This window comes from Loxodonta africana, chromosome 7, assembly GCF_030014295.1.
Source record: "Loxodonta africana isolate mLoxAfr1 chromosome 7, mLoxAfr1.hap2, whole genome shotgun sequence".
NCBI lineage: Eukaryota > Metazoa > Chordata > Mammalia > Proboscidea > Elephantidae > Loxodonta > Loxodonta africana.
This window is the reverse complement of record NC_087348.1, coordinates 95,796,653-95,821,109: the sequence shown is the minus strand read 5'-3', so window position 1 is coordinate 95,821,109 and position 24,457 is coordinate 95,796,653. Positions and strand designations below refer to the sequence as shown.

At 45.4% G+C, this 24,457-nt stretch overlaps 1 protein-coding gene across 1 annotated transcript; it reads left to right on the top strand.

The window, feature by feature from the left end:
- Window positions 1-13,511: 13,511 nt before the first annotated feature.
- KCTD14 (potassium channel tetramerization domain containing 14) lies at window positions 13,512-20,790 on the top strand. The gene is made up of 2 exons (XM_003418518.3): window positions 13,512-13,750; window positions 18,966-20,790. Exons 1-2 carry the CDS (start codon window positions 13,682-13,684, stop codon window positions 19,626-19,628), a joined length of 732 nt encoding a protein of 243 aa, XP_003418566.2. The 5' UTR covers window positions 13,512-13,681; the 3' UTR covers window positions 19,629-20,790.
- The last annotated feature ends 3,667 nt before the right edge of the window (window positions 20,791-24,457 follow it).

The following is a 24,457-nucleotide window of genomic DNA, read 5'->3' as shown; positions in this document are numbered from 1 at the left end:
CTGGTTTTGCTCCTGCTGCTGCTGGGCCCCTGAGCTCCAGGTCCCCATCTTCCTGCTAGTCTGTGAACACTGATAGTCTAAGAAATCCCCTTTTTGTTTCCGGAGCTGGCCTAGGCCTCAGTTTCTTGCCACCAGGAGCCCTGTCTGACATCCCTGCTATGCTCATCTCCAAGGAGTTCTGCTACCCCCACTATGCATGCAGGGTCCCTCCGTGTCATGGGTTGAATTGTATCCCCCCAAAATACCTGTCAACTTGACTTGGTCATGATTCCCGGTATTGTATGATTGTCTATCATTTTGTCATCTGATATGATTTCTCTACCTGTTGTAAATCTTATCACTATGATGTTAATGAGTTGGATTAAGGGCAGTTACATTGATGAGATTTACAAGATTAGATAGTGTCTTAAACTGACCTCTTTTGACTTAAAAAAGAGAGAAGCCAGCAGAGAGACAGGGGGACCTCATACCGCCAAGAAAGCAGCACCAGGAGCACAGTGCGTCCTTTGGACCTGGGGTCCCTGCACCTGAAAGGCTACCCAACAAAGGGAAGATTGAGGACAAGGACCTTCCTCCAGAGTTGACAGAGACAGAAAGCCTTCCCCTGGAGCCGGTGTCCTGAATTCGGACTTCTGGCCTACCGGACTGTGAGAGAATAAACTTCCATTTGTTAAAGCCATCCACTTGTGGTATTTCTGTTATGGCAGCACTAAATGACTAAGATATTCCCCTTCTCTTGGGTTAAGGTGTCCTGATGCTGAGATGGGATATCCCATTTGGGATAATCAACTGGACCCACACACAGTCTGGGCAGCCAGTGAATGACAGACTGGATAAAAAAAATAGGATGAGGTAAATTCCTTTCCAGAAACCTAAGGAGGATGAAGGAGCCCTGACGGTGCCGTGGTTAAAGCTCTCGACTACTAACTAAAAAGTCGGGGGATCAAACCCATCGGCCACTCTGTGGGAGAAAGATGTGGCAGCCTGCTCCCACAAAGATTACAGCCTAGGAATCCCTACGGGGTAGCTCTACTCTGTCCTACAGGGTCACTATGAGTCGGAATCGACCTGATGGCAATGAGTTTAAGGAGGATGAGTTGGCAGAGGTCCTGGTTACAGGCTGGGTTCAAGAGATTCCTGAGAGAGGGAGTCAGGATCCACCTACCAGGGGTAGGGTGCCTGAAGACTCTGGGAGGTTCCAGGACTTGGGGCACTGCCCTGTCTTTGCTGAGCAGTATTCAGTTAGAAACCCTCCTTGGATGAGAAGGGCCTCTGGGTGTGTTCTGGGGAGTAGTAAGGGAGGAGAGCTGGGGGGCCCTGGGGCAGGAGTGCGTAGCAGTAAGGTTTTTTTTGGCAAACATTTTATTGAAGTATAACTGACATACAGAGGAATGCTCCCAAGTAATTTTCACAAAGTCAACATGCCTGTGTAACTAGAACCCACTCAAGAAAAAGAACATTATTTCATCCTAGAAGCACACCCCCACCCCCAACTTTAAAGAGAAAAGCAGGCAGGTCTGAGAACAAGGAGGGATGGAAGGAGAAGATCCTCCCAAACATCAGCTTGGAGGACCTAGCAGGAGGGGCTCCCCACCTTTTTTAGCACCACCTGGTAGAACAGACCACAGGCAGCGCTCAGGGTTTACCAAGCACTGGGTATTTAGGGCTGGCTTCAAAAAAAAAAAATTTTTTTTTTTTTTTTTTGAGTTGCAGGCCATGGGAACTTGGTGAGCGGGCCATCAGCCACAGGCATTGCAAAGAGAGTCAAGAAACAATGTGTTTACAGAAGATTAAGATTGGGTGGGGTTGGGGCCAGATCCTGAGGACAAATAGGGAAGATGATGACTTTTGCGGGGGGCGGGGGGGATGGTGGTGCTGGGAGGGTGTGTGGCCACAAGGGTCTGGGAGTGGTCAGTCCCAGGGGAGTGACTGCAACAGACACTATTTGCTCACCTCAGTTTCTGTTTGTCCAGGAATTATTCACCTGAGTTTCTCTTATCGGCCACTCCTGCTCTTCCCCACAGCAAGTCCCTGTGTGGGGGACAAGGGGGCACTGTGGAATGACCACAGCTGTGGCATCGGGGAGACCCTCATTTGCATCCCAGCTCTGGGCTGTATGACTTTGGAAAGCCTCCTTAACCTTGATTTCCTTATCAGCAAAATGGGGGAAACAACATGTACTTCACAGGATTCTTGTGAAAGGGAAATACGATAAACCACAAGAAGTATCTGGCAACGGGCAGGCACTTAATAAGTCTTTGCTCCTATTTTTTTGCTTCTTTTTCATTTACCAAATATTTATTTGGGGCCTAGTGTATAGTTGACAACTGTGATAGGCACCAGAGAGTGGGCAGCAAAATAGATACGGAGACTGGCTGCCCTCAGGGAGCTTAGAATCTAGCAGATGGGACAGACTACAAACCAAGAAATAGTTGTTGTGGGGTAAAAGAACTGTGAACTATGAAAAAGAATGTCAGTGGTAACTTCCTTCAAATAGAGTGGTCATGGAAGGCCTCCTGGGGAAGGCGACTGTTAATCTGAGACCTAAAGGATGAGGATGAACTAGCCATTTTGGAAAGGCACGCCCTGAGGAGGACTGGGCACAGGTTTTAGAACCAGATGTATAATGGGTTTCATTTCCTGGTTCCATTACTTACCCAGCTTTGGGGCTTTAGGTGAGGCCCTTCACCTCTCCAGGCTTCAGTTGTAACTTCCATAAAATGTGGCTTAAGATATCTCTTTATAGGATTGCAGAATGACACCTGATCATGTACATAACGTGCCCAGCATTGAGCCTGGCACATGGTTAGTTCCCCTCCTTCCTGTCCCAGCTCGTGATTGTCAAGTGAATGGCACAGAGATAATATAATCACAGCGTGCGTGCGCACACGCGCGCACGCACACACACACTCACAGGCTAACAAACACATGCAGGCAGGACACGGATGACTCACTCAAGCTGAGTATCTGAGGAGAGTTTAATAAAGGAACTATTTACAGAAGTATGGGCAGGGCTGGGGAAGGCAACAAGGAATAGTGCAGTCCCCCAGGGCTAGTAACAATGGGGCCTGAAGGGGATTAGGAAGAGAGCAGTTAGCAGAACCGGAGAGAGTAGCTGTTTGGAGAGGGCGTCTGACAGGAGCTGGGACCTTCACAAGCCAGGTGTGGATGATTTACTGGGAATGGGAATCAGCAGGGAGGAGGCCCAGGGAATAAATACACTGATGTCAGTCTCCTTTTGCCTCTGGTCTTCTGCTAGGCCTTCCATTGGCCAAATTCAGCCAGAAGCCAGAGGGCAAAGGGGCCTGTTGATACAACCTATAGGGAACAGCCTCCCAGGTGGACAGCAAAGGGGAAAGAGTGGAGTGGATCCAGATGGACAGAGGAGATACAGCACAGGATCTATAGCCATCGGAACTCTTTAGAATGCAAGTAACAAGATACATTTGATGTAAAATGGCTTAAGTCAAAATAGACTACCTGTTACTGGCTCTCCAGGTCTTGCTCGGGGCAACACTGAGACATGAGTTGGGCGAAGGCGAAAAAAGAAAACTATTTGGTTGGCCAAGCAAATGAGCACACTGGGGACCTGTGTCACCAAGATGGCTCCTTGATCGCAGGCATAGGGGTTTATATGGGGAGGAAACAGAGTAGGGGTGGGCCCTTCTTCAGAGCATGTTCAGGGGCATGGTGCATCAGGACTGGTGGATAGCTCCTGTGATGGTGCCAGCATCACTGGGTCTCTGACAGAGGGAAAATAGTGGCTTAGCTCCTTCCATTCACCATCCAGTGGCTGCCCCTCATACCTTAGGTTACCTAACTGGAAACTTCAGGAATAGGGCCTTACGCAAGGCTTGATCAAAGCTCAAATAGATTGCCAGGAACCAGTTTTTCATCACCTCTCAATTCTAAAATAGAATTTTAAAATCCTTCATACATTAACTTCATTCTCAAGCAATGTGTGGTGATAAGATGGTGGCAGTAGAGAATGAAGGAGGGGGTGGTCCCCAGAGAAAAATTGAGATTCTTTACAAAGAAGGATGATGAGTAGGAGAGAAGAGCCCTATAAACATGTACTGGGTAAACAAAATTTTCTGAGTGCTCACAACCAATAAACTCAGGTGACAGGGCTTGGTGCTGCTGAGGCTGTGATGAGAAGGCTCCTCTGCTTGACAGTGGCCTGTTGAGGGAATATGGATGACTTGGGGCAGTCCATTCCTACCTCTGCACTGAAGGGACCTAAAAGATTACCTAGCCCAGCTACCCCATTTGACAGTTGGCGAAACTGAGGCCCACTGAGAGGAAGAGCTTTCCACAAGACCATGCAATTAGTGTCAGGGCCAGGACTTGACTCAGGTCACAGGACCTGTTCTCCACACATAACCTTTTCTTTTTTTTAAAGAAATAGCCATAGCCATATAAATCAGAGAGTTCACCAGCCTGAGACCAGAAGAACTAGATGGTGCCCGGCTACCAATAATGACTGCCCTGACAGGGAACACAACACAGTCCCTGACAGAGCAGGAGAAAAGTGGGGCGCAGCACTCAAATTCTAGTAAAAAGACCAGACTTAATGGTCTGACTGAGACTGGAGGAACCTCAGAAGACACAGCCCCCAGACTCTCTGAAGTCAACTCTTCAGATGAAGATTAGACTGGACATATAAGAGTATCATATACTCATGAAGGGTGCGCTTCTTAGTTCAAGTAGATACATGAGACTAAATGGGCAACTCTTGTCCAGAGGCAAGATGAGAAGGCAGAAAGAGATAGGAGCCGGTTGAATGGACACAGGAAATCTGGGGTGGAAAGGAGGAGTGTGCTGTCATATTATACGGATAGCGGGTAGAGTCACATAGCAACGTGTGTATAAATTTTTGTATGAGAAACTAACATGAGCTATAAACTTTCACCTAAAGCACAATTAAAAAAAAGAAAGAGAGAATGAAATAACCCTAGGAAGCCTTTAGGTCAAAGACAGAGAAAGAGAAATACGCACATATAGTAAGAAATTAACACCGTGTAAAAGAATAGTTTTTTTTTTTTTAAAGAATATACAATGAAAAGTAATTTTCCTCCATGACAGTCCTCTCCCCAGGGTAATGATGGCGAAGTCTCTTGTATATGCTCCCAGAAATTATCTATGCAAATGTAAAATCATGCATATTTATTGTTGTTATCTTGGAGACCTTTCGATATTAGCACATAGAGATTTACCTCATTTTTTTGTAGTAGACACAGAGTATTCTAGTATGTAGATGTTCTCTTGTTTATTAAAAAAAGAACAGTCACTGTTGAATCAGTTCCAACTCATGGTGACCCCATTGTGTCAGAGTAGAACTGTGCTCCACAGGGTTTTCAATGGCTGATTTTTCAGAAGTAGATCACCAGACCTTTTTTCCAAGGCGCCTCTGGGTAGACTAGAACCTCTCATCTTTTGTTAGCAGCCAACCACATTAACCACTGGCACCACTCAGAGACTTTTCATTTAGTTAACCAGTCCTCAATCAATGGACATTCAGGCTGCTTCTAGTCTTTTGCTTTTTCCTACAATGCCGCAATGAACATCCTTCTGTACGGAATGTCTTTGCATACACATGCGCTATAGTCTAACCCTAGGAGTGGAAATGGCACCCCATGGCTTTAAAGGGCTCATCCTGAGATTGCACTTGCTAGAAGGAATCAAGATTGATAATATTGGAAGGGCTCTTAACCATCATCAAGGCCAGCTGCTCTGTCCTCATTTCACAGATGAAGAAACTGAGGCCCCAGGTTTGACAGCTGGCTAGTGGCAGATTTGGATTAGATCAGAGGGAGGATGTGGAAGAAAGAGGACAGGCTGGGAGTCGGGCAGTGCTTGGCTTTGTGTCTTGGCAGTGCAGGAAGTGGTTAAGACAGCAGGCTATGGAGCCAGATTTCCTGGGTTTGAATCCTGGCTTACAAAAATAGCCTAGCTTCAATTTCCTAACCTGGAAAAAAAAAAAAAAAAGGATGATTTTAATCTTCCTTACAGAGTTGTCGCAAAGATTAGAAGAGACGATGCCTGTGAAACAAAGGTTACCTGTTATCACTGTTTCCTCCAATGGGCCTCTCGGCTCCTGCTCCTGGCAAAGAGCATCTGTAAGATTAAAAGGCCCATGAGCTGATGAACTCGGGGTCCACCTGACCTCCGGCTGTAGTCTCTATCTGTCCAGTTAAGACCAAACTATGAAGGTTCTATGGAGAAGCTCCAGCTGGCTCCAGAGGGGAGCTTGCTGGGTCTGGGGCCCCACTGGGTAGAGGGTTCAAAAGAGCGCCCAGTCATATTTCCTGCCCCATAGAGGTCCCCAGCGGTGGGAACCCCTGTGCCTGCCCTGTGCCTGGCACTGACTGTAGAGTGCCTCATGGTTTCTTCCCAGACAGTCTGTAGGGACACTGTTGTTAGTTGCCATTAAGTTGATTCTGACTCATGGTGACCCCATACGTGAAAACCATAGGGTTTTCAAGGCTGCAACCTTTTGGAAGCAGATCACTAGGCTGGTCTTCTGAGGCACCTCTGGGTGGGTTGAAACTGCCAAACTTTTGACTAGTAGTTGAGTGCTTAACCATTTGCACCATCCAGGAACTCTTGTAGGGATATTACAACTCCCATTTTATAGGTGAAGGATGTAAGGCTCCCAGAGTTAAGGGGACTTACTTCTAAATAAAGAATTCCCAGGCAGGGGAGGTGGAGAGGGACTTCCTAGGGGGAAGTGAGCACACACTGATTGGTTATGAAGTTGATTTATTGAAGCATTCATTCTCTGGGGTTTATAATGTGGCCTTCCCAATCAAGAGGCTGCCTCAGCCAAAGGTGATCCAAAGGGGATGCCCCTCCCTGCTCTTCTGTCACAGGCATCCTTCTTTCAGTTCCTCCTTTAACTCAACACCTCTCTCTTTCCTCAGGGCCTTTGGTACCTCATCTACCTCCTACTTAACTCCTCCTTGCCTTTCAGCCCTCACTTCCAGGAAGCCTTAATGGCTCTTGTCCCCCCACTAAGGAGTCCACCATCATATATATATATATGATAACATATACATACCCAAAACCATACCCGTCTGTCAGTTTATAGTACCGTGGTAGCTTGTGTGTTGCTGTGAGGCTGGAAGCTATGCCACGAGTATTCCAAACACCAGCAGGGTCACCCATGGTGGACAAGTTTCAGTGGAGCTTTCAGACCAAGAGAGAACTAGGAAGAAAGGCCTGGCTATCTGTTTTCAAAAATTAGCTGATGAAAATCTTACAGATCACAACAGAATATTGCCTAATACAGTGCTGGAAGATGAGCCACCTAGATTGGAAGGCACCACAGACAATATTTCATTCTGTTATACATAAGGTTGCCATGAGTCAGTCAGAGGCAACTAACAACAATAATAACAACTCTGTCTATCTTCTCATAGTTTCTTGCTCTTCCCCCTTAGAACACTGATGAAACTGTGTAACTTAGTATTTGTCTGTGTGGTAATTTGATTAAAGTCTGGGTCCTTGCTGACAGTGAGCCCTTGGCCTCTGGTTCACCGCCCTTTTCCCAGTGCCTGCCGCCATGATAGACACACGGTAGGTACTCAGATACCTGTTTTCCTTCTCTCTAAAAAGGGATTAACAATACCTGCTACCAGTGTTGTTTTGAAGATTACATGGAATAAAACTCTCCAAAGGGCCAAGCACAAAGTCATTCCAGTCTGGTCCAGTTCCGTCCAGTCTCTGGACCATTCTGTAAAAGACCTGGATATTCCTTAAGTGGGCGTGAAACAGAGGGAGAGGAAGAGGGTCCCTGCAGGTCTGGCGGGGGTCTTCCCTGCTGTGGGACTCACAAAGGGAACCTTGTGTGGGGGTGGGCAGGCAGAATGCCTTGTGGGACAGCTGGGCCCAAGGCTGTCAGGCCTGGGCTGGGCTGGGTTGGGCTGGGCACTCTGCCACAGGCAATCCTCTGAGGGCCCTTTCATCTGAGTCCCAGCTGCCACTTGGCTGGCTGGCCCAAGGCCCAATAGCCTGGAGGAAGAAGAACAAAGAGCAGAGTGAGTGCGGAGGAGGGCAGAGAGAAGCAGTGCTCGCTCTTGGAATAAGGCCAAGAGGAAACAAGATCCAGTCATAGGCAACACCAAGGGGCTGTTTGGATTCTTTTGTTGCCATAGCATTAAGGAGGACAGAATTACAGGGATCATAATCAGATAATACTCGAACCCATACCAGGTTATAGGTGGAGAAACTGAGGCCCAGAGAGAGGCAGAGACTTGGTCAAGGGACCACTGCAAATGAGTGTTGCAAAGCTCAAACTAGAACCCTAGTCTCTTGTCTTTGGAGGCTGAATGACTGAAAGAAGCCGTTTATCTTGGGGAACCTTGGGGTCCTCATACGAAATTGGAGGTGCTAATTCCTATTTTGCATTGTGATGGACAAGTGGGTAATGGATACAAAAGGAAAAGGAGGACCATCTAAGTTGGGATTGAAAAATGTGTAGTTTTCCAGGTGGAGAAGAACGAACTGCTGGGGAAAGACATTTTGAACAGAAGGAGAAACACAAACAAAGGCAGAAAAACATGAGAGTGTAGGCTGTGCTTCAGGGAAGCTGGGGCTGGAGGAGAAATGGGAAATGGGGCTAAAAGTCTAGGCTGCTTGGTGCTGTCAGAAATGTGTACTTTCCCTTAGAGAATCCAGACTAACTTTCTGGAGTGATGATCCTTCAGAACTCTTCCTCTATGTGGAATCATTCTGGTTCATGCAGCTGCTCAGCCCTTCCAGGAAGAGTCAGGCTATGCTAGGGGAAGTGGGCACATATGCTGTGCAGAGCACATGGGAGCATCCCCAACCCAGATATGGTGGCAGGAAAGCCTGCCTTGAGGAGATCACAGCTCCCTCCCCATGGTTTAAGCCCATTTGCAGAGTCATATTGTTCAAGGTACATACTTTGTTCAGTACAAAACAATTCAGCATGATCCCAGAAAGAGAACTCTGAAGTGAGAAAGACATGGAACCCAAGCTTGGATTTGCCAATTACCAGCTGTGTGGTCTTTGAGACATTCACTTAATTTCTTGGTGCCAGTTTCATCTACAGAGTCAGTCTGTTTGGAAAGACTGATATCAGTGTCTGTGCTCACTGCAGGTGCTTAGCACAAAATCATTTTACCTTCCTACCCCTCATTCAAAGAGCACTTGGCTGTGAACCAAAAGGTCAGTGGTTTGAACCTACCAGCTGCTTCACGGGAGAAAGATGTGCAGTCTCCTTCCATAAAGATTACAACATTGGAAACCGTATAGGGCAGTTCTACTCCGTCCTATAGGGCTGCTGTCAGTTAGAACCAACTCGATGGCAATGGTTTTTTTTTTTTAATCCCTCCTTCATTTTTCACAAATTTCTGCTTCCTCCATGACCCAGCTTACATGCCACTTCTTCCATAAAGCCTTCCCAGAAACCCCATTTTCATGTTCACTCCAACTAATGACATAATACAAAGATATATTAAGATAAAAATTAATAATCTCTCTCCTCTATTTCTACTCCTACCTTCCTGAATAACCAATGGCAACATCTGGTATGTATCATTCTATACCTTTCTGATTATATGTTGACATAAATGGATATAAACTTACATGAGGGGAAGTTTGTTATATGTTTTTACAAAAATGAATTCTCATTGTATACACTGCTCTGAAACTTGTTTTTAATTACATATTAAATCATGGACATTCTTCTAAATGCGTAGATACAGCTCTAGCTCATTCATTTTAATAGCTGCATAGTATTCTATGGCACGAATAAACCATGGTTTATTCAACCATTCCCCTATGTTTCTAATTTTTGCCACCACAAACAAAACAACGCTAAACATGAGAGGCTATATATATCCTTTCAGAGTAGTGCTTTTATTTCTATTGGGTGGATTCCAAAAAATGGGATTGTTGAGTCAAATGGTGTCTGTATTACTATTGGTCTCTACTCATACAGAGAACTAAAGAGAAAGAAGAGAACCAAAGACTCAAAGAAGAAACCAGTCAACAGAGCCAACAGTCTACATGAAGGAGGACATCACCTACCCTGAGACATGAAGAACTAGATGGTGCCCGGATACCACTACTGACTGATCCAACCAGGGACTCAATAGATGATCCTGGATAGAATGGGAGAAAAATGTAGAACAAAACTCAAATTCTTAAAAGAAAAAAGGCCGGACTTACTGGACCAGTTGAGACTAAATGAATCCCAGAGACTGTCACCCTGAGGAACTCTTTAAACTTGGAACCCAAGCCTTTCAGCCAAATGAATAGACTGACCCATAAAATAAATATCACCCGTGAGTACTGTGCTCCTCAAAACCATTGTCTATATGAAACCAGATGGTTAACATTCGCCCTAGACAAAGATGAGAACACTAGGGGGGACAGGGAAGCTAGATTAATGGAAACAGAACAACCTAAATGGAAATAACGCGAAGGCTGATATATTGTGAAGAATGTAACCAATGTCACTGAACAACATGCACAGAAATTATTAACTGAAAAGCTAATTTCCTGTGTAAATTTCCACCAAAACCACAAAATATTTCAAAAAATTGTATCTGTATTTATTTTAGTAGATGCTGCCTTATTACATTCCAAAAAGATCACAGCAATTCACACTCCAGTCAGCAAAGTTTGAGCAGTTGTTTCCCCACATCTTCACAAACTCTGATGTCTTGCTGTTCTTTTTAATATTTGCCAAAGTGACGGACAAAAAATAGCATCTCGTTTCTTTAATTGTGTGTCTTCAACCTCCACTGTTTCAGTAACTTTTCATTTATTTTATGTTTTCACTTCTAGAGGATCTATTTGGCTCTTTTTCACATCTGCCTGTTCATTTTTCATCATCTCTTTTTGCTCCTTACCCACATTTTAAACACACCATTTTATTTACTTAAGCACATTAAACACACTTTATTTTATATTCTATATCCAATAATCTCAATATCTGAGGTGCTTGCAGATTTGTTTCTGTTGACTCTTGCTCATTGTACTGTGTTTCCTCTTGTGGTTTGTGACTTTTGATTGTGAACTCACGTCATTGGACTGCTATCTGTATGGATTCTTTGAGGTTTAGTTTGAGTGTGCTTTTTGCCTGGAAGGATTTTCATTTTCTTTGTCAGGCATCTGAGGGTACTACCAACCCAGGTCCATTTTAAGTTAAATTCCTGAGGTTTGCTTGTTAGTTTTTGGTTTTTGACCATAAAAAGAGTGAATATTTGGGCTCCAGATCTATTCGAGCTCTTGCCCACAGCCAAAAATTTTCAGGATAGACTTTTCTCCATCCAAAACCAAAGAATGGGACAGGTAAGTTTCCACAGTGTCTACCTTTCAGTGGCAGATTTTTTTCTAATTTTATAGGCCCTTTTATAGTGTCTAATATGACACCCTATCCTACGAGTGCTGCAGGCTTTGTCTTCTACTCCCTCCCCTTAAAATAAAAGTTCTAGGTTACTCAGGGTGTTGGAGATACGTCTGAGGCAGCCTATGGAGTCAGTGCTCAATCAACTCAGAGCACCTCAGAGCATTTCCTTGACTTTCCTGACTGCTCAGCCATATAGATATATACATATTCAATGTTTTGAATATTTTTAGGTGTTTGTAGCAGGAGGATTTCAGAATATCTAGTCTTCCATATTGCTGGAAACAGAAGTCCGGCTTATTTTCATATGCTCATTTACTCTTTCATTAAATTATTTGCACTCCTATCTTTAGGGTGGAGACATGTCTCAAAATCCAACCCCTAGTCAAAGTCAGTATCAGTAACTCTTGGTTCAATAAGTAAAGTGATAAACCACATGGGGAAGGGGAAGAAGGAGGGTTGGAAAAGTATCCACAGCGTGATGAGGTAAAGCTGAATGGGGTGGTGCCATGGAGGCCAGGGAAATGAGCACTGACTTTTGCTGAGCCCTGCTCTAGGAAAGGCCCATAAATGCATGATTGCAGGGCTACCCAGATTTCTAAGACGACAAGAATCATTTGGATGCTTGTCAAATATATAGATTCCCAGGCTCCTTCCTTGGTGATTTGGCATCAGTACTCTGGAATGGGGACCAGGAATGGTGTTTAACAAACACCCCAGGCAAGTCTTACCATCAGGGAAGTTAGGGAAGCATTGTAGATTATTTCACTTAATTTAATCCTCACAACAACCGAGCAAAGTAGGTACTCTCATGTATTTTACAAAAGAGGCAATTTGGGCCCAGAGAGCTGAAGTGACGGACGGACACACAGTTGGCAAGTGGCAGGGCCAAGATTTCTTCCCAGTTTGTATTATTCTTAAACTAAGTCAATTTTTTTAGACTTTATTTTTAGAACAGTTTTAGGTTTATAGAAAAATTGAGAAGATCGTACAGACAGATCCCATACACTCCACATTCAGCTTCCCCTATTCTTAATGCTTATGTTAGTATGATACATTTGGACAATTCATTAACCAATGTTGATAAGTTATTATTAAAGTTTTTTATAGTGTATTTGGATTTTCATAGTTTTTACCTAATGTCCATTTTTTTTTATTCCAGGATACCACACTACATTTAGTTGTTAGATCTCCTTAGGCTGTTCTTAGTTGTGACAGTTAATCAGACTTTCCTTGTTTTTGATGACCATGGCAATTTTAAGGAGAACTCGTCAGGGATTTTGTGAAATGCCCTTCTACCGGAATTTGTGTGATGCTCTCCTCATCATTAACACTGGATTTATGATTTTTTAAGAGAACAATCACAGAGGTAAAGTGCCATGTTCACCACAACAGATCAAGGGTACAAACTATGAACAAGATTTATGACTGCTGATCTTGACCTTGATCGCCTGACCGAGGTAGTGTTCCTCAGGTTTCTCCACATAAAGTTACCCTTCTCTTTCCCCTTTTCTCTGCTGCATTCTTTGGAAAGAAGTCACTATGCACAGCCCACACTTTAGCAGTGGGGAGTTATTCTCCCCCTCCTATAGGGTTATTATTATTATTATTTTTAATAGGGCTATGTTTTAACAAGCAAAATAACCTCACATAAGAGGTCCCTATAATGAGCCCTGGTGACGCAGTGGTTAAGTGCTTGGTTGCTAATCAAAAGGTCAGAGGGTGGAATCCACCAGCCACTCTACGTGAGAAAGATGTGGCAGTCTGATCTCCTAAAGATCATAACCCTGGAAATCCTGTGGGGCAGTTCTACTCTGTCCTATAGGGTCACCAAGAGTCCGACTCTATGGCAATGGTTTGTTTTGCGTTTTTAACAGGTCCCCAGCTCTTTTCATCATCTGTCATGCTTTACACTCCTAGCGGCTGCTCTGAGAGGTAGGCTATTTGTCTACCAACTGGCCACCCTACCTCCCTGAACCTGGCTTTTCTCATTTGTAAAATGGCGTTGCTGACCCCTCACCTCCCCCTAAGACTGTAGTAAATTGAAAGTATCTGGCTGGCAATGTCAATTCCTCTGCACCCTTCATTTGACTGACAGGAAGCCCGAGGCCCAGAAAGTGGCAATGACTTGCCTAGGGTCTCACCTCAAGCCACGTCAAGCCCAGGCCAATTTCACACGCCTTAAGCACACCTTGGGCCCAGCCTCCCCAGCCCCGGGGCGGGGAGACAGGTGTACTTCCGCCCGCCACAGGAGCACGCTCATGGCCGGGCCCTGTAGTGCAAGCCGCCGCCGGCGCCAGGATGAGCCTGACCCCGGTGCCCCGGTCCCCGCGGCCCGGCCTGGCTGCGCCCCACGCAGGTCCGCCGACGGTGAGTGCGCGGGCTCGGCGGGCAAGCGCCGCCTTTCCCGCCGCCTCTGTTTTCTTTCGCTCTTTTCCTGTTTTCCCAGCCTGTCCAGCTTCGCGGGTCTGAGTCCCCCCGCCTCTGGCGCGCTCTGTCTACACCTCTAGCTGGGCGCTGTCTTTTCTCCTTTCTTGTCCCTGATGCTTTGATCTCTCTCCTTTTGCGCCTCGGTTTTCGTTCCTGTTCCCGGATATGTCCAGCCTCTGCTCTTCGCCCTTTCTTTCCTGGCTGCCTTTGCTTGTCTCCTTCCTCTCTGCCTTTGTTGCAGTTGCTCTCTGTGTGTCTCCTCTCTCAGGCTCCTGGCTTGTCTCTTGTCCACCTCTCTTCTCCTGTTTCTGTCCCACCTCTCCTCCCACTAAGAGAAGCAGATCCAACTAAGAGCTGGCCAGAGGATTGCCTGCTCTCCTTGCCACCCAACACCACCAGTCTCCAGCCTGCCTCTGCCTGGGTCCCAGAACCCCTGCCTGCCTGCCTCCTCCCAGAGCGTGGGTAGGGGGAATGTGGGGAAAGCAGAAAGTTCTCCCTTCTGGGCTAGGTGGTATCCTGAAGACTTGAAGGAAGAGAACGCAGGTCCAGCAGTGGGGAGAGTATGGCTCTTTACCCTGTTGTTAGCTGTTTACAAAGTCTGCTCAGTGCCAGGGCACCCTGGGTGCTCAATAAATGTCTGAATGAATTAGCCAGCAGGGAGCAAGCCAGAACGTGCAGGTGATGCTAGGTAGGACAAGATAGGTCTTTATCAGAATACCATACCAAACAACAACAACAAAACCCATTACTGTTGAGTCAATTCCAATTTATGGTGATGCCATGTATTACAGAGTAGAACTGCTCCATAGGGTTTTCTTGGCTGTAATCTTTATGGAAGCAGATCACCAGACCTTTTCCATTAACCGCTGGGTGGGTTCAACCAGTGGGTGGGTTCGACCGCCTTTAGGTTAGTAAAAGAAAAGAAAAGAAAAGAAAAAAAAAAAAAAAACCCAAACCCATTGCCGTTGAGTTGATTCTGACTTACAGCGACCCTATAGAACAGAGTAGAACTGCCCCATAAGGTTTCCAAGGAGCAGCTGCTGACCTTTTGGTTAGCAGCTGAACTCTTTAGGCTAGTGGTTGATCGCAAACCACTTGGCCACCCAGGGATATCAAGTGCTCCTATAAATCAGGGCTGGGGATAAGCTCAGTTCAATTCAACAGACATTTATTGAGCATCCGCTGAGTGTGAGCCCTGCGGTAGGTACTGGTGACATAATGATGAATCGGGGGTAGTTCCCTCCCTTGAAGAACCTCACAGTCTAATGGGGGATACAGATGAACAAACAGGAAATTATAAGAGAATAAACAGTGGAAGTACAGGGCCCTCTGGGATCACAGAGGAGACAGCCCACCTGGAAAGATTCCTGGAGGAATTAGCTTGAAGGATAAGTGGGCTAAGTGAAGGGAGTATGGGTGGCAAGTGAATGAAGCCTTGGAGGCAAAGGGGCCCAGCCTACTCTGGATGGGTGGGAGGTAGGGGACAGCTGGAAGTTCCGGTAGCTGATTGCTGGAGGCAGAAGCAGCAGCCAGGTCACAAAGGGCCTTTTAAACCTTGTTAAGGAGTCTGGAGTTTATCTGGGAAAGAACGAAATGTCACTGAAATGTTTAATGCATGAAGTGACAGGATCAGATTTTCACTTGAGAACAGGTACTTTAGTTTCAGAGTGGAGAATGGATTAGGGGTGGGCATTAGAGGGAACAGGGAGTCATGGAACTGACCAGGAAGTTCCAATCTGCAGGACTTGGTGATTGACTGCTCAGGGAGGGAGGTGCCTGAAGGCGGGAGCAGAATGCAAGATTACGTCTCTGTTTCTGGTTCATACAACTGAGGTAGGGAACAGTGGAAGAGGTTAGGCTTGAGGAGCTTGGGGGACATATAAGGAGAGATGTCCCCCCATTGACCTCAGCTGAGGGTGCCTAAGGAAGTGTATGAATGTTTGGGGGTGGTGTGCAAACGTGTACAGATCCTTTAGACGGAAACTGGGTGAAAGCTGGGACTGTCTGGTTCGTCCCTGTGTCCTCAGGCCAGTACTGGCAAAGGAACTGGAGTTTTTGGGGAAAAGGAGAGAAAAGAGGGACAGAATTAAGGAGCTTGGGAACAGGGCTGATGTCTAGTTTGATCAAAAATGAAGGAGCTGAGGATGTCAGGGCCAGAAGCTATTTTGCAAAACATCTGGAAATTAGCTTCAGAAATAACTTGAAGTGACTGGATTCATTGGACTTGCAGAGCTGAACAGACTTAGAGTTTTCTTGGTCCACTTCTCCTCCCCATTTCACAGATGAGGAAGCTTAGACTCAGAGAGGGAAAGTGAACTGCCTGGGCACACAGCTAATTATTAGCAGAACTGGGACCGAATGTTGGGAGGGGAAGGGGTAGGGTACAGCGCCAATGCTGTACTGGAGCACTGGACTCAGAGTCAGACTGATTTGGGTTTGATCCTAGCCATGACTTCATTACTTCATAGTTGTGTAACCCTGGACGAGTTGCTTCTTCTCTCTGAGCTTTCAATTTGTCTGTATATGGAGACATTAAGAGGGCCTGTGAGCTTTTAGTGCAACATGAGGGCTGAGAACTCATGGGTTCATTCAAGGGTTAAAGTCTGTGATTTCACATTTAACTGCCTGCTTTACAGAGGTGACCTCAGGGTTAACCCAGCAGCTTTGCCAAGGGGCCTTAAGCTTTATGGGAGAGAGGGAATCACAGGCTCTGGGCTTATTTTCCGCACTGCACATTGTTTGGTTATTGTCAGAATGCATCCTCTCCTCTCCCGTCTCCCCTCCAGTCTGCAGAACTGTCCCCTGGTAGGAGCTGTTGCCATGGCAACTCAATTCTCCCCAGCAATTTGGCTGTCTTTGGCTTTCTTAATTCCAGTACTTTAATCTTAGAGGTAGAGCCCACAGACCAGTTGAGAATGAGGTCACACCTAAGACAGAGTGAAGGACATTCCTAAGCCCTGTCCCCATCTCCAGCCCTGCAGTGACTTATGGTGGAATCTCCAGGTCTGAAATCCAGCCTTCCCTCTAACACCACATGGATCTTTTCTGCAAGCAGCAACCGTCATATCCCCTAGGAACCTTTCTTGACAACCTCCAGCACACATCCACAAAATCCCCTCCTACCTTTGAGCCTTCCCTCTCAGCACCTAAATATTTAGCCATCTGTTTCCCTGGCTCCCCTGTGAGCTCCTGCAGTCAGGGACTATGTCCTAGTCATTTGCTTAGCACAAGGCTTGCATGTAACGTTTTGTTGAATGAATGAGTGCCTAAGTGAACAATGGGTGGAGGTATTTGAAGGTTGAAAGGTAGTTATGTAATGATTAAGGGTGCAAACTTTGGAGTCAAACTGACCTGAATCCAAATTCCGAGACCATTACTTGATAGCTGGTTGATCTTGGTCAACTTTCTTCACCTCCTTAAGCCTTAGTTTTTTAATCTGTAAAATGGAAATTTAATACATTCTTCACAGGATTTTTGTGAGGATTGAATTAGATAATATATGTAAAGCAGAGGTGTAGTGTGGGGGCAGAAGGGGACACTTTCCCCTTGGTGCAAGTCCAAGAGGGCGTCAAACGAGGTACGGAATGACATTCTGAGGTGCCACAAACATGAAAGGCACCTGACCAAGGCAGCTGAACAAGAAGGGGAAAGGAACAAGAAGGGGAAAGGCGTTTCTGCTGACGTGTAGCCACTATCAATGTCTATTCATCTTGAAATCGGAGGGGTGGGGCACAACTTAGAGATTGCCCCTGGGTGCTTATTATCGTCACTACTGCCTTGACATAAAGCACTTTGCAAAGTTAACTAGTCTGTGAGGGCAGGGACTGTGTCCTGCTTGATCATCACTGGGTCCCAGATGCCTGACACAGGAGTAAGTGAATTTCAAATGACAAAAATTGTTTAGGAATCTGGTTTATAAGAATAACAACTTATGTATCATCTCTTGTGTAACAATTATTATACTGTCTTCTGGTATTTTTGACAGGTCCATGTGGCAGCACTTAGTTTTTCCTGAACGCTGCAGCCCAAGCTCTCAGTCTATGTCCGTATCCCTCTCCCTGTTGTCATTTTCAGGGCAGGCACCACACCTATCTCACCCACATCCTTAGTGCTCAGCCCAGGGTCTGGTGCAGAGAGGAGGCGACTAAAAATTCTGTTGAACAGTTAAATCCAGCTTATATTTCACCTCACTTTACAATTTGCAAAACAGTTTCACACCCACTGTTTCATCACCAAGAATATTCCTAGAATATTCCCTTCATTATTTACCCACTACAGGCCTGCATTTTGCAAAACATTTATCAAACAAATTCTATTTTTTAGTCAACCAGGGGCATAGCCAAATGCTAATCAAAACGTCTGACCCGTATGAAATAAAGCTTTCTATTCCCAACTCTCATCACATGGTGGGGACGCACAGTAAGTACCTAAGAAATTCTTACTGTATGAATAAAAGTGTGGTTTCTGTAGCCTTTCTGAAATGTTGCTTTAACTAACCACCCCCCCCCCCCCCCCCGCAACACACACGCATTGACTGTATCTTAGATCTGAGCATCCCAGGTTGGGAACTCCTGACTTCACAGCAGTTCCATATCCCAATTTTGTGAATGCAGAAACTGACGCCTAGGGAAGGAAAAAGCCTTGTCAGAGACTTTGGAACTGTTATCATGGCTAAGACTTGCTTCTACAGAAGCTTTTTCTAGCTAACATTTCTGTGACCTAAAGGAGAACGCTCAAATGCTCGAATGAGTATTCCTGTATCAAATTGAAATCTTTTTCCTCCTTAAAATGCCCACCCTTTGGAGCTATACAGCATAAATATAGCCCTCTTCATTAAGATGGGCCTTCCAACAGCTGAAGCCAATCATTATGGCTCCCCTAAGTTCTGTATGAAAACCCTGGTAGCTGTAGTGGTTAAGAGCTATAGCTGCTAACCAAAAGGTCGGCAGTTCAAATCCACCAGGCGCTCCTTGGAAACTCTATGGGGCAGTTCTACTCTGTCCTATGGGGTCACTATGATTCAGAATCGACTGGATGGCAAGGGGTTTGGTTTTTTTGGTTTTAAGTTCTGTACCAGGTTATTCTTTGGATGAAAATAAGTCTTAAGCTTCCTGGAGGTGGCACTGTTGGTTGATTTTGCCTCTTGTGCCTCCAGATGTCTCCTGTAGTGGAGCTGAACGTGGGGGGTGAGTTCTACACCACCACTGTGGGCACCCTGAGAAAACTCCCTGGCTCAAAGCTGGCAGAGATGTTCTCCAGTTCAGCCAAGGCCTGCATGGATTCGGAGGGCCGCTTCTTCATCGATCGCTCAGGCACCTATTTTGGACCTATCCTCGACTTCCTGCGGAGTGGGCAGCTGCCCACTCAGCATATCCCAGAGGTGTACCGGGAAGCTCAGTTCTACGAAATAAAGCCTTTGGTCAAGCTCCTGGAGGATACTCCGAAGATTTTTGGAGAGCAGGTGGCTCGAAAGCAATTCTTGCTGCGGGTTCCAGGCTACAGCGAGAACCTGGAGCTCATGGTGCGCCTGGCACGCGCTGAGGCCATGGCGGCACGCAGCTCCACTGTGCTGGTGTGTGTGATTCGCAACGAAGAGGATGCTGTACATTGCATGGACGCTCTGCGAACCCTGGAGGAGGCAAACAAGAAGTCGGTGGTCAAGTTTGGTCCCTGGAAGGCAGCCCCAGACATCAGTGACCTCCTGGACTGTGTGAAGATGGACATTGAGGCCCAGGGGTACCAGGTATCTTATAAGCGCTACCCATACAGGGGCAAGGCGGCCAATTACTTCTACACATTCCTCTTTACCTGGTGGTGATCCCTGGGAGTGTGTGTGTGGGGGGGTCTGCTCGCTATGGGTTCCCATGGGGTTTGTGAAATTAAAAGTTTCCATGAAAAGCCATCTTCCTTTTATTACGAAAACAAACAGAACGTCCAACTTGGCCTTCTAGAATTCTTGCCCCCAAATATTTATTTCCATCTTGAAGACTTTCCACTCATTACAACTGACCCCACTGTACTTGTGTATAGAGGTGAAGGTGAACCCTTTTCAAAGCATCATGTACCTGACAAAGCCTTCTTTTGAAATTGAGTAGCAAGGCTGAGATAAATTAGAATGTTTCAACAATGCTTTGGCAGAAGATGGGAGATGACAACAGGGAAATAACACAGGATACTATGAATCTAGGTAGTTTGGCCTAAGAATGTAGTCTGTGCAGCCTCAGCTTGTAGCTCCTGGTGTGTGCCTTCATGAAGAAAATGCCAAATTAGTACCTGTAGTCGATGCTGCTCAAACACCTTTTACCAGATTCTGTGAGTGTTGGCTGCTAGAGTTTCACAACTATCTTCTCTAAAGCAGTGGTTCTCAAAGTGTGGTCCCTGAATCAGCAGCCTTAGTGTCACCTGGCAACTTTTTGGAAATACAAGTTCTCAGGCCCACCTCAGACCATTGAATCAGAAACTCTGGAGATGAGCCCAGAAACCTGTTTTAATAAGCCCTCCAAGTTATTCTGACGCATTCTAATTTTGAGACTGACTGCTCGAATTGTCCTCAGCCTGCAGGAGTTAACTTCTTTGCATGGAGGTATAAAAGTTTGGCCCCTTGCCTCAAGAGGAACCAACGCTGGTGCATTTCCACTCCTGGAGCTCCTCATGAATCAGGTTTCCTGTCTAACAGGGTGGCCAACCATCTCAGTTTGTCCTGGGTTTCCTGGGACACAGATTCCAGTACCAAAACTAGGAAGGTTCCAGGAAAACTGGATGAGTTGGCCACTGTACTGCTTACCCATGTTTCTCCCACTTTGAGTTTACTTTTTGTTTCTAGAAAGCCCTTACCTAGTGACAGATCCTAGAAATAACCTGCCACTCAGGAGAAACTCATGTACCTGCAAGAACCTGGCTTTTCCCTCCCTTGGGATAACCACTGTCTCTATCCATGCTTTCACAAACTGTCTTAGTCATCTAGTACTGCTATAACAGAAACACCACAAGTGGATGGCTTTAACAAAGAGAAATTTATTTTCTCACAGTCTAGTAGGTTACAAGTCCAAATTCAGGTGTTGGCTCCAGGGGAAGGCTTTCTCTCTCTGTTAGCTCTGGAGGAAGGTCCTTGTCCTCAATCTTCCCCTGGTTGAGAAGCTTCTCAGGTGCAGGGACCCTGTGTCCAAAGGATGCACTCTGTTCCTGGTGCTACATTCTTGGTGGTATGAAGTCCTCAACTCTCTGCTTCCTTCCCTTTCCTTTTATCTCCTGAGAGATAAAAGGTGGTGCAGGCCACACCCCAGGGAAACTGCCTTTACCTTGGATCAGGGAGGTGACCTGAGTGAGGGTGGTGTTACAATCCCACCCTAATCCTAATCACAAAATGGAGGACAACATACAATACTGGGAATCATGGCCTAACCAAGTCGATACACACATTTTTCGGGGGGACATAATTCAATCCATGACAGAAACCATCTGAATTTTTCCCTTTATTATATCTGCCACTCCTGCAACATTTCTGTAGCATGTTTTAACCAAGATTCAAAAGCCTCTTTCTTGGGGTTGGAACCCAACTCCTTGAGGATACTCTTAGTTTTCTGTACCTTGCCGTTTCCTCAAAAGGCTGAGTAGTCATTTCTAATGCTTACAACCTACAACAGTGATTCAGCCCATCCCTCTGGGGGCTCCAGGTTTGGGGATATTGGAGTGCTTCTGTACACGTGTATTTAATATAAAGCCCCTTGCTCTTGAGAAAAAGTTCCAATCTCCATGATATGAGAACTCTTTCCTGGCTCCTCCTATTGCTGGAATCTCTCTGGGTCTCAAAGAAAAACAAAAAGTCTCTTTCAACTCTGGTAAGACCTACCCTCCCTAAGAACCTCACCAATTCCTTTATCGTTACTCAGATTCTGTAAGGCCACATGTAGAGCAGTGGCTCTCAACTTTGGCTGTACCTTAGAATCACCTGGGGAGATTCAAAACACTCCAATGTCCAGGCCATACCCAAACCACACCCACAACAAATGAGACTCTCTAGGGGTAGGATTCAGGCAAGAGTTTTTTTTTTTAAAGTACAGTTAAGGTTGAAAACCACTGCTGTGGAGTCTCATTAACCTTAGGCCAATGACAATTCACTGATATACCCCAAGCCAGTGGTGATCTCTCAGCTTCTGCATTCAACTAGGCACTTCATTGGCACTGTCCCCATCCTAATCAACAACTTGTCCTATTTCTAGGGATAGAAATTAATCTATGGTACAGATCAGGACTGGGATTTAGCACCTCACTTACCTCCCTCTAGACTGGGCCATGGTGCAGATACGCATGATTCCATGAAACATAATATTCTCAGGTAGGACTCCAATGAGACTTCACCTGCTTATGAGTACAGGTGTTCACATAATAATTCCCCAAATTAATTTTTTCCCAACTTTTATTTGACAGTTTCAAATCTACGGAGAAGATAATAATACAGTGAACATCTGTATTCCCTTCATCTGGATTCACCAGTTGTTAATATTTGACGCATTTACTTTCAACACTCTCCCCATATACATGTATATGTTATATATATAAAACTAAAACTACTGCTGTCGAGTCGATTCCAACTCATAGTGACACTATAGGTCAAAGTAGAACTGCCTATAGATTTCCAAGGAGCACCTGGTGGATTCCAACTGCCAACCTTTTGGTTAGCAGCCGTAGCTCTTAACCACTACGCCACCAGGGTTTCTGTTATGTGTGTGTGTGTGTGTGTATATATATATACACACACACATATATATATGGGGCCCTGGTGGGTCGTAATCGACTCGACGGCACAGGGTAGGGTGGTACAGTGGTTAAGAGCCCAGGTTGCTAACCAAAAGGTCGCCAGTTTGAATTCACCAGTCACTCCTTGGAAGCCCTGTGGGGCAGTTCTACTCTGTCCTGTAGGGCCTCTATGAGTCAGAATCGACTTGACAGCAATGAGTTTTATATATATGTATAAATTTGCTGAACCACTTGAAGGTAAGTTACAGACATGACATTACACCCCCAAGTAGGTCAGCTTATATCTCCCAAGAATAAGGACATTCTCCTTTATAATCACAATGCTATTATCACTTCTAAAAAATGAACAAATCTAAAATATTAAATGTAGCATACATCCATGTCTCTGATGGTATTGTTTATATTTGTATATAAAATACAAACGTATCTTATAGCCTTATTTTTAAAAATCTAGGATCCAATCAAGGTTCCTACATTAGATTTTGTTGTTAGCTTTCCTTAGTTCAGTGGTTCTCACCTTGGCCACACACACTAGAATCAATCACTTTAAAAAATATGATGCGTAGGTGCCACCCCTAGAGTTTCTAATTTGTTTTGGCTTGTGGCCTGACCATTAGACTTTTAAAATCTCCCTTAGGTATTTCTAAAATTCATCAAAGTTTGAGATTAACTTCTGTAGTCTCTTTCAATCTAGAACAGTCTCCTTTTTTTTCTTGAAGAATATCAATGCAGTGAGTCCCCAGCTATTTCACCTCGGAACTTTGACTCCTTCCCTCCACCACTGTCTTTTTCAGCTACTTCTGGGAGTCCTTAGGATTGGTGGTGCTGCCCTTGTAGTGTGAATCGTTCCTTGTCCCAGCCTTTTTCTTCATCTTCTGGCTTCAAGCTAATCACTACTATTTGGCCCACTGTTCAAATTGTTGCATTTCCTGGACCATGATTTTCCTAGGGCCTATGTGGCGACAACCAAGTAGACCTCATTGGTGACTGAGCATGACTGAGCATGCGTACACCATTCTAGTTCCATTTATGATGTTTACTAACACTTGACTAAAGGCTTGGGAATTATATCTAGAAAAATTCCCAGCAAACTATTTTATGTGATTGTTCTCTAAGCACAAGAACTTTAGTATGTCCTAATGGGGTCCCTAAAGGAGCTCTGCTGGCGCAATGGTTAAGTGCTCAGCTGCTAACTGAAAAGTTGATGGTTCAAACCTACCTAGTGGTTCCACAGGAGAAAGACCTGGTGCTCCGCTCCCGTAAAGATTATGGCCTAGAAAACCCTATGATGTAGTTCTCTGTCACATGGGGTTGTTATGAGTCAAAACTCAACTCGATGGCACCCAACAACAACAACAATAATGGGGTCCTATACTGAGCGAGATGGTACTGAGTTTGATAGCTCCTTCCAGGCTTACCAATAGGCTACCTCCTCGACCAGCTACAGGGTTGCCTCCATGCCTAGCAACCATGATGCTTCCCAGTCTGGCTATAGGCTGCTTCACTGCTCAATGATAGAACTACATAGCCATCTCTCACACTGAATCTAGGCTTGGCAATGTGACTTAAAGTAACATGTTTGCCAATGGAGCATTAACAAATGTGATACAAAAAGAAGCTTGATGATAAGCACTTATGCACTGAGGCCTGCACTCTTGGAATGATGGCTTCATGGCTGCACTGCCATGAAGAAACCCAGGCTATCTCTCTGGAGAGGCTATAAGGAAGGGAACTGAGGCACCCTACCTGCTCACCAGTATATGAATGAGGCCATCTTGGACCATTAAGCCCTAACTGAGCTACTGGATGACTTAGCCAAGTTAGTAACCCAGAGCTACCCAGCTAAGACCAGTCTAAATCTCAGAATCATGAGTAAATAATGCTTTTAAG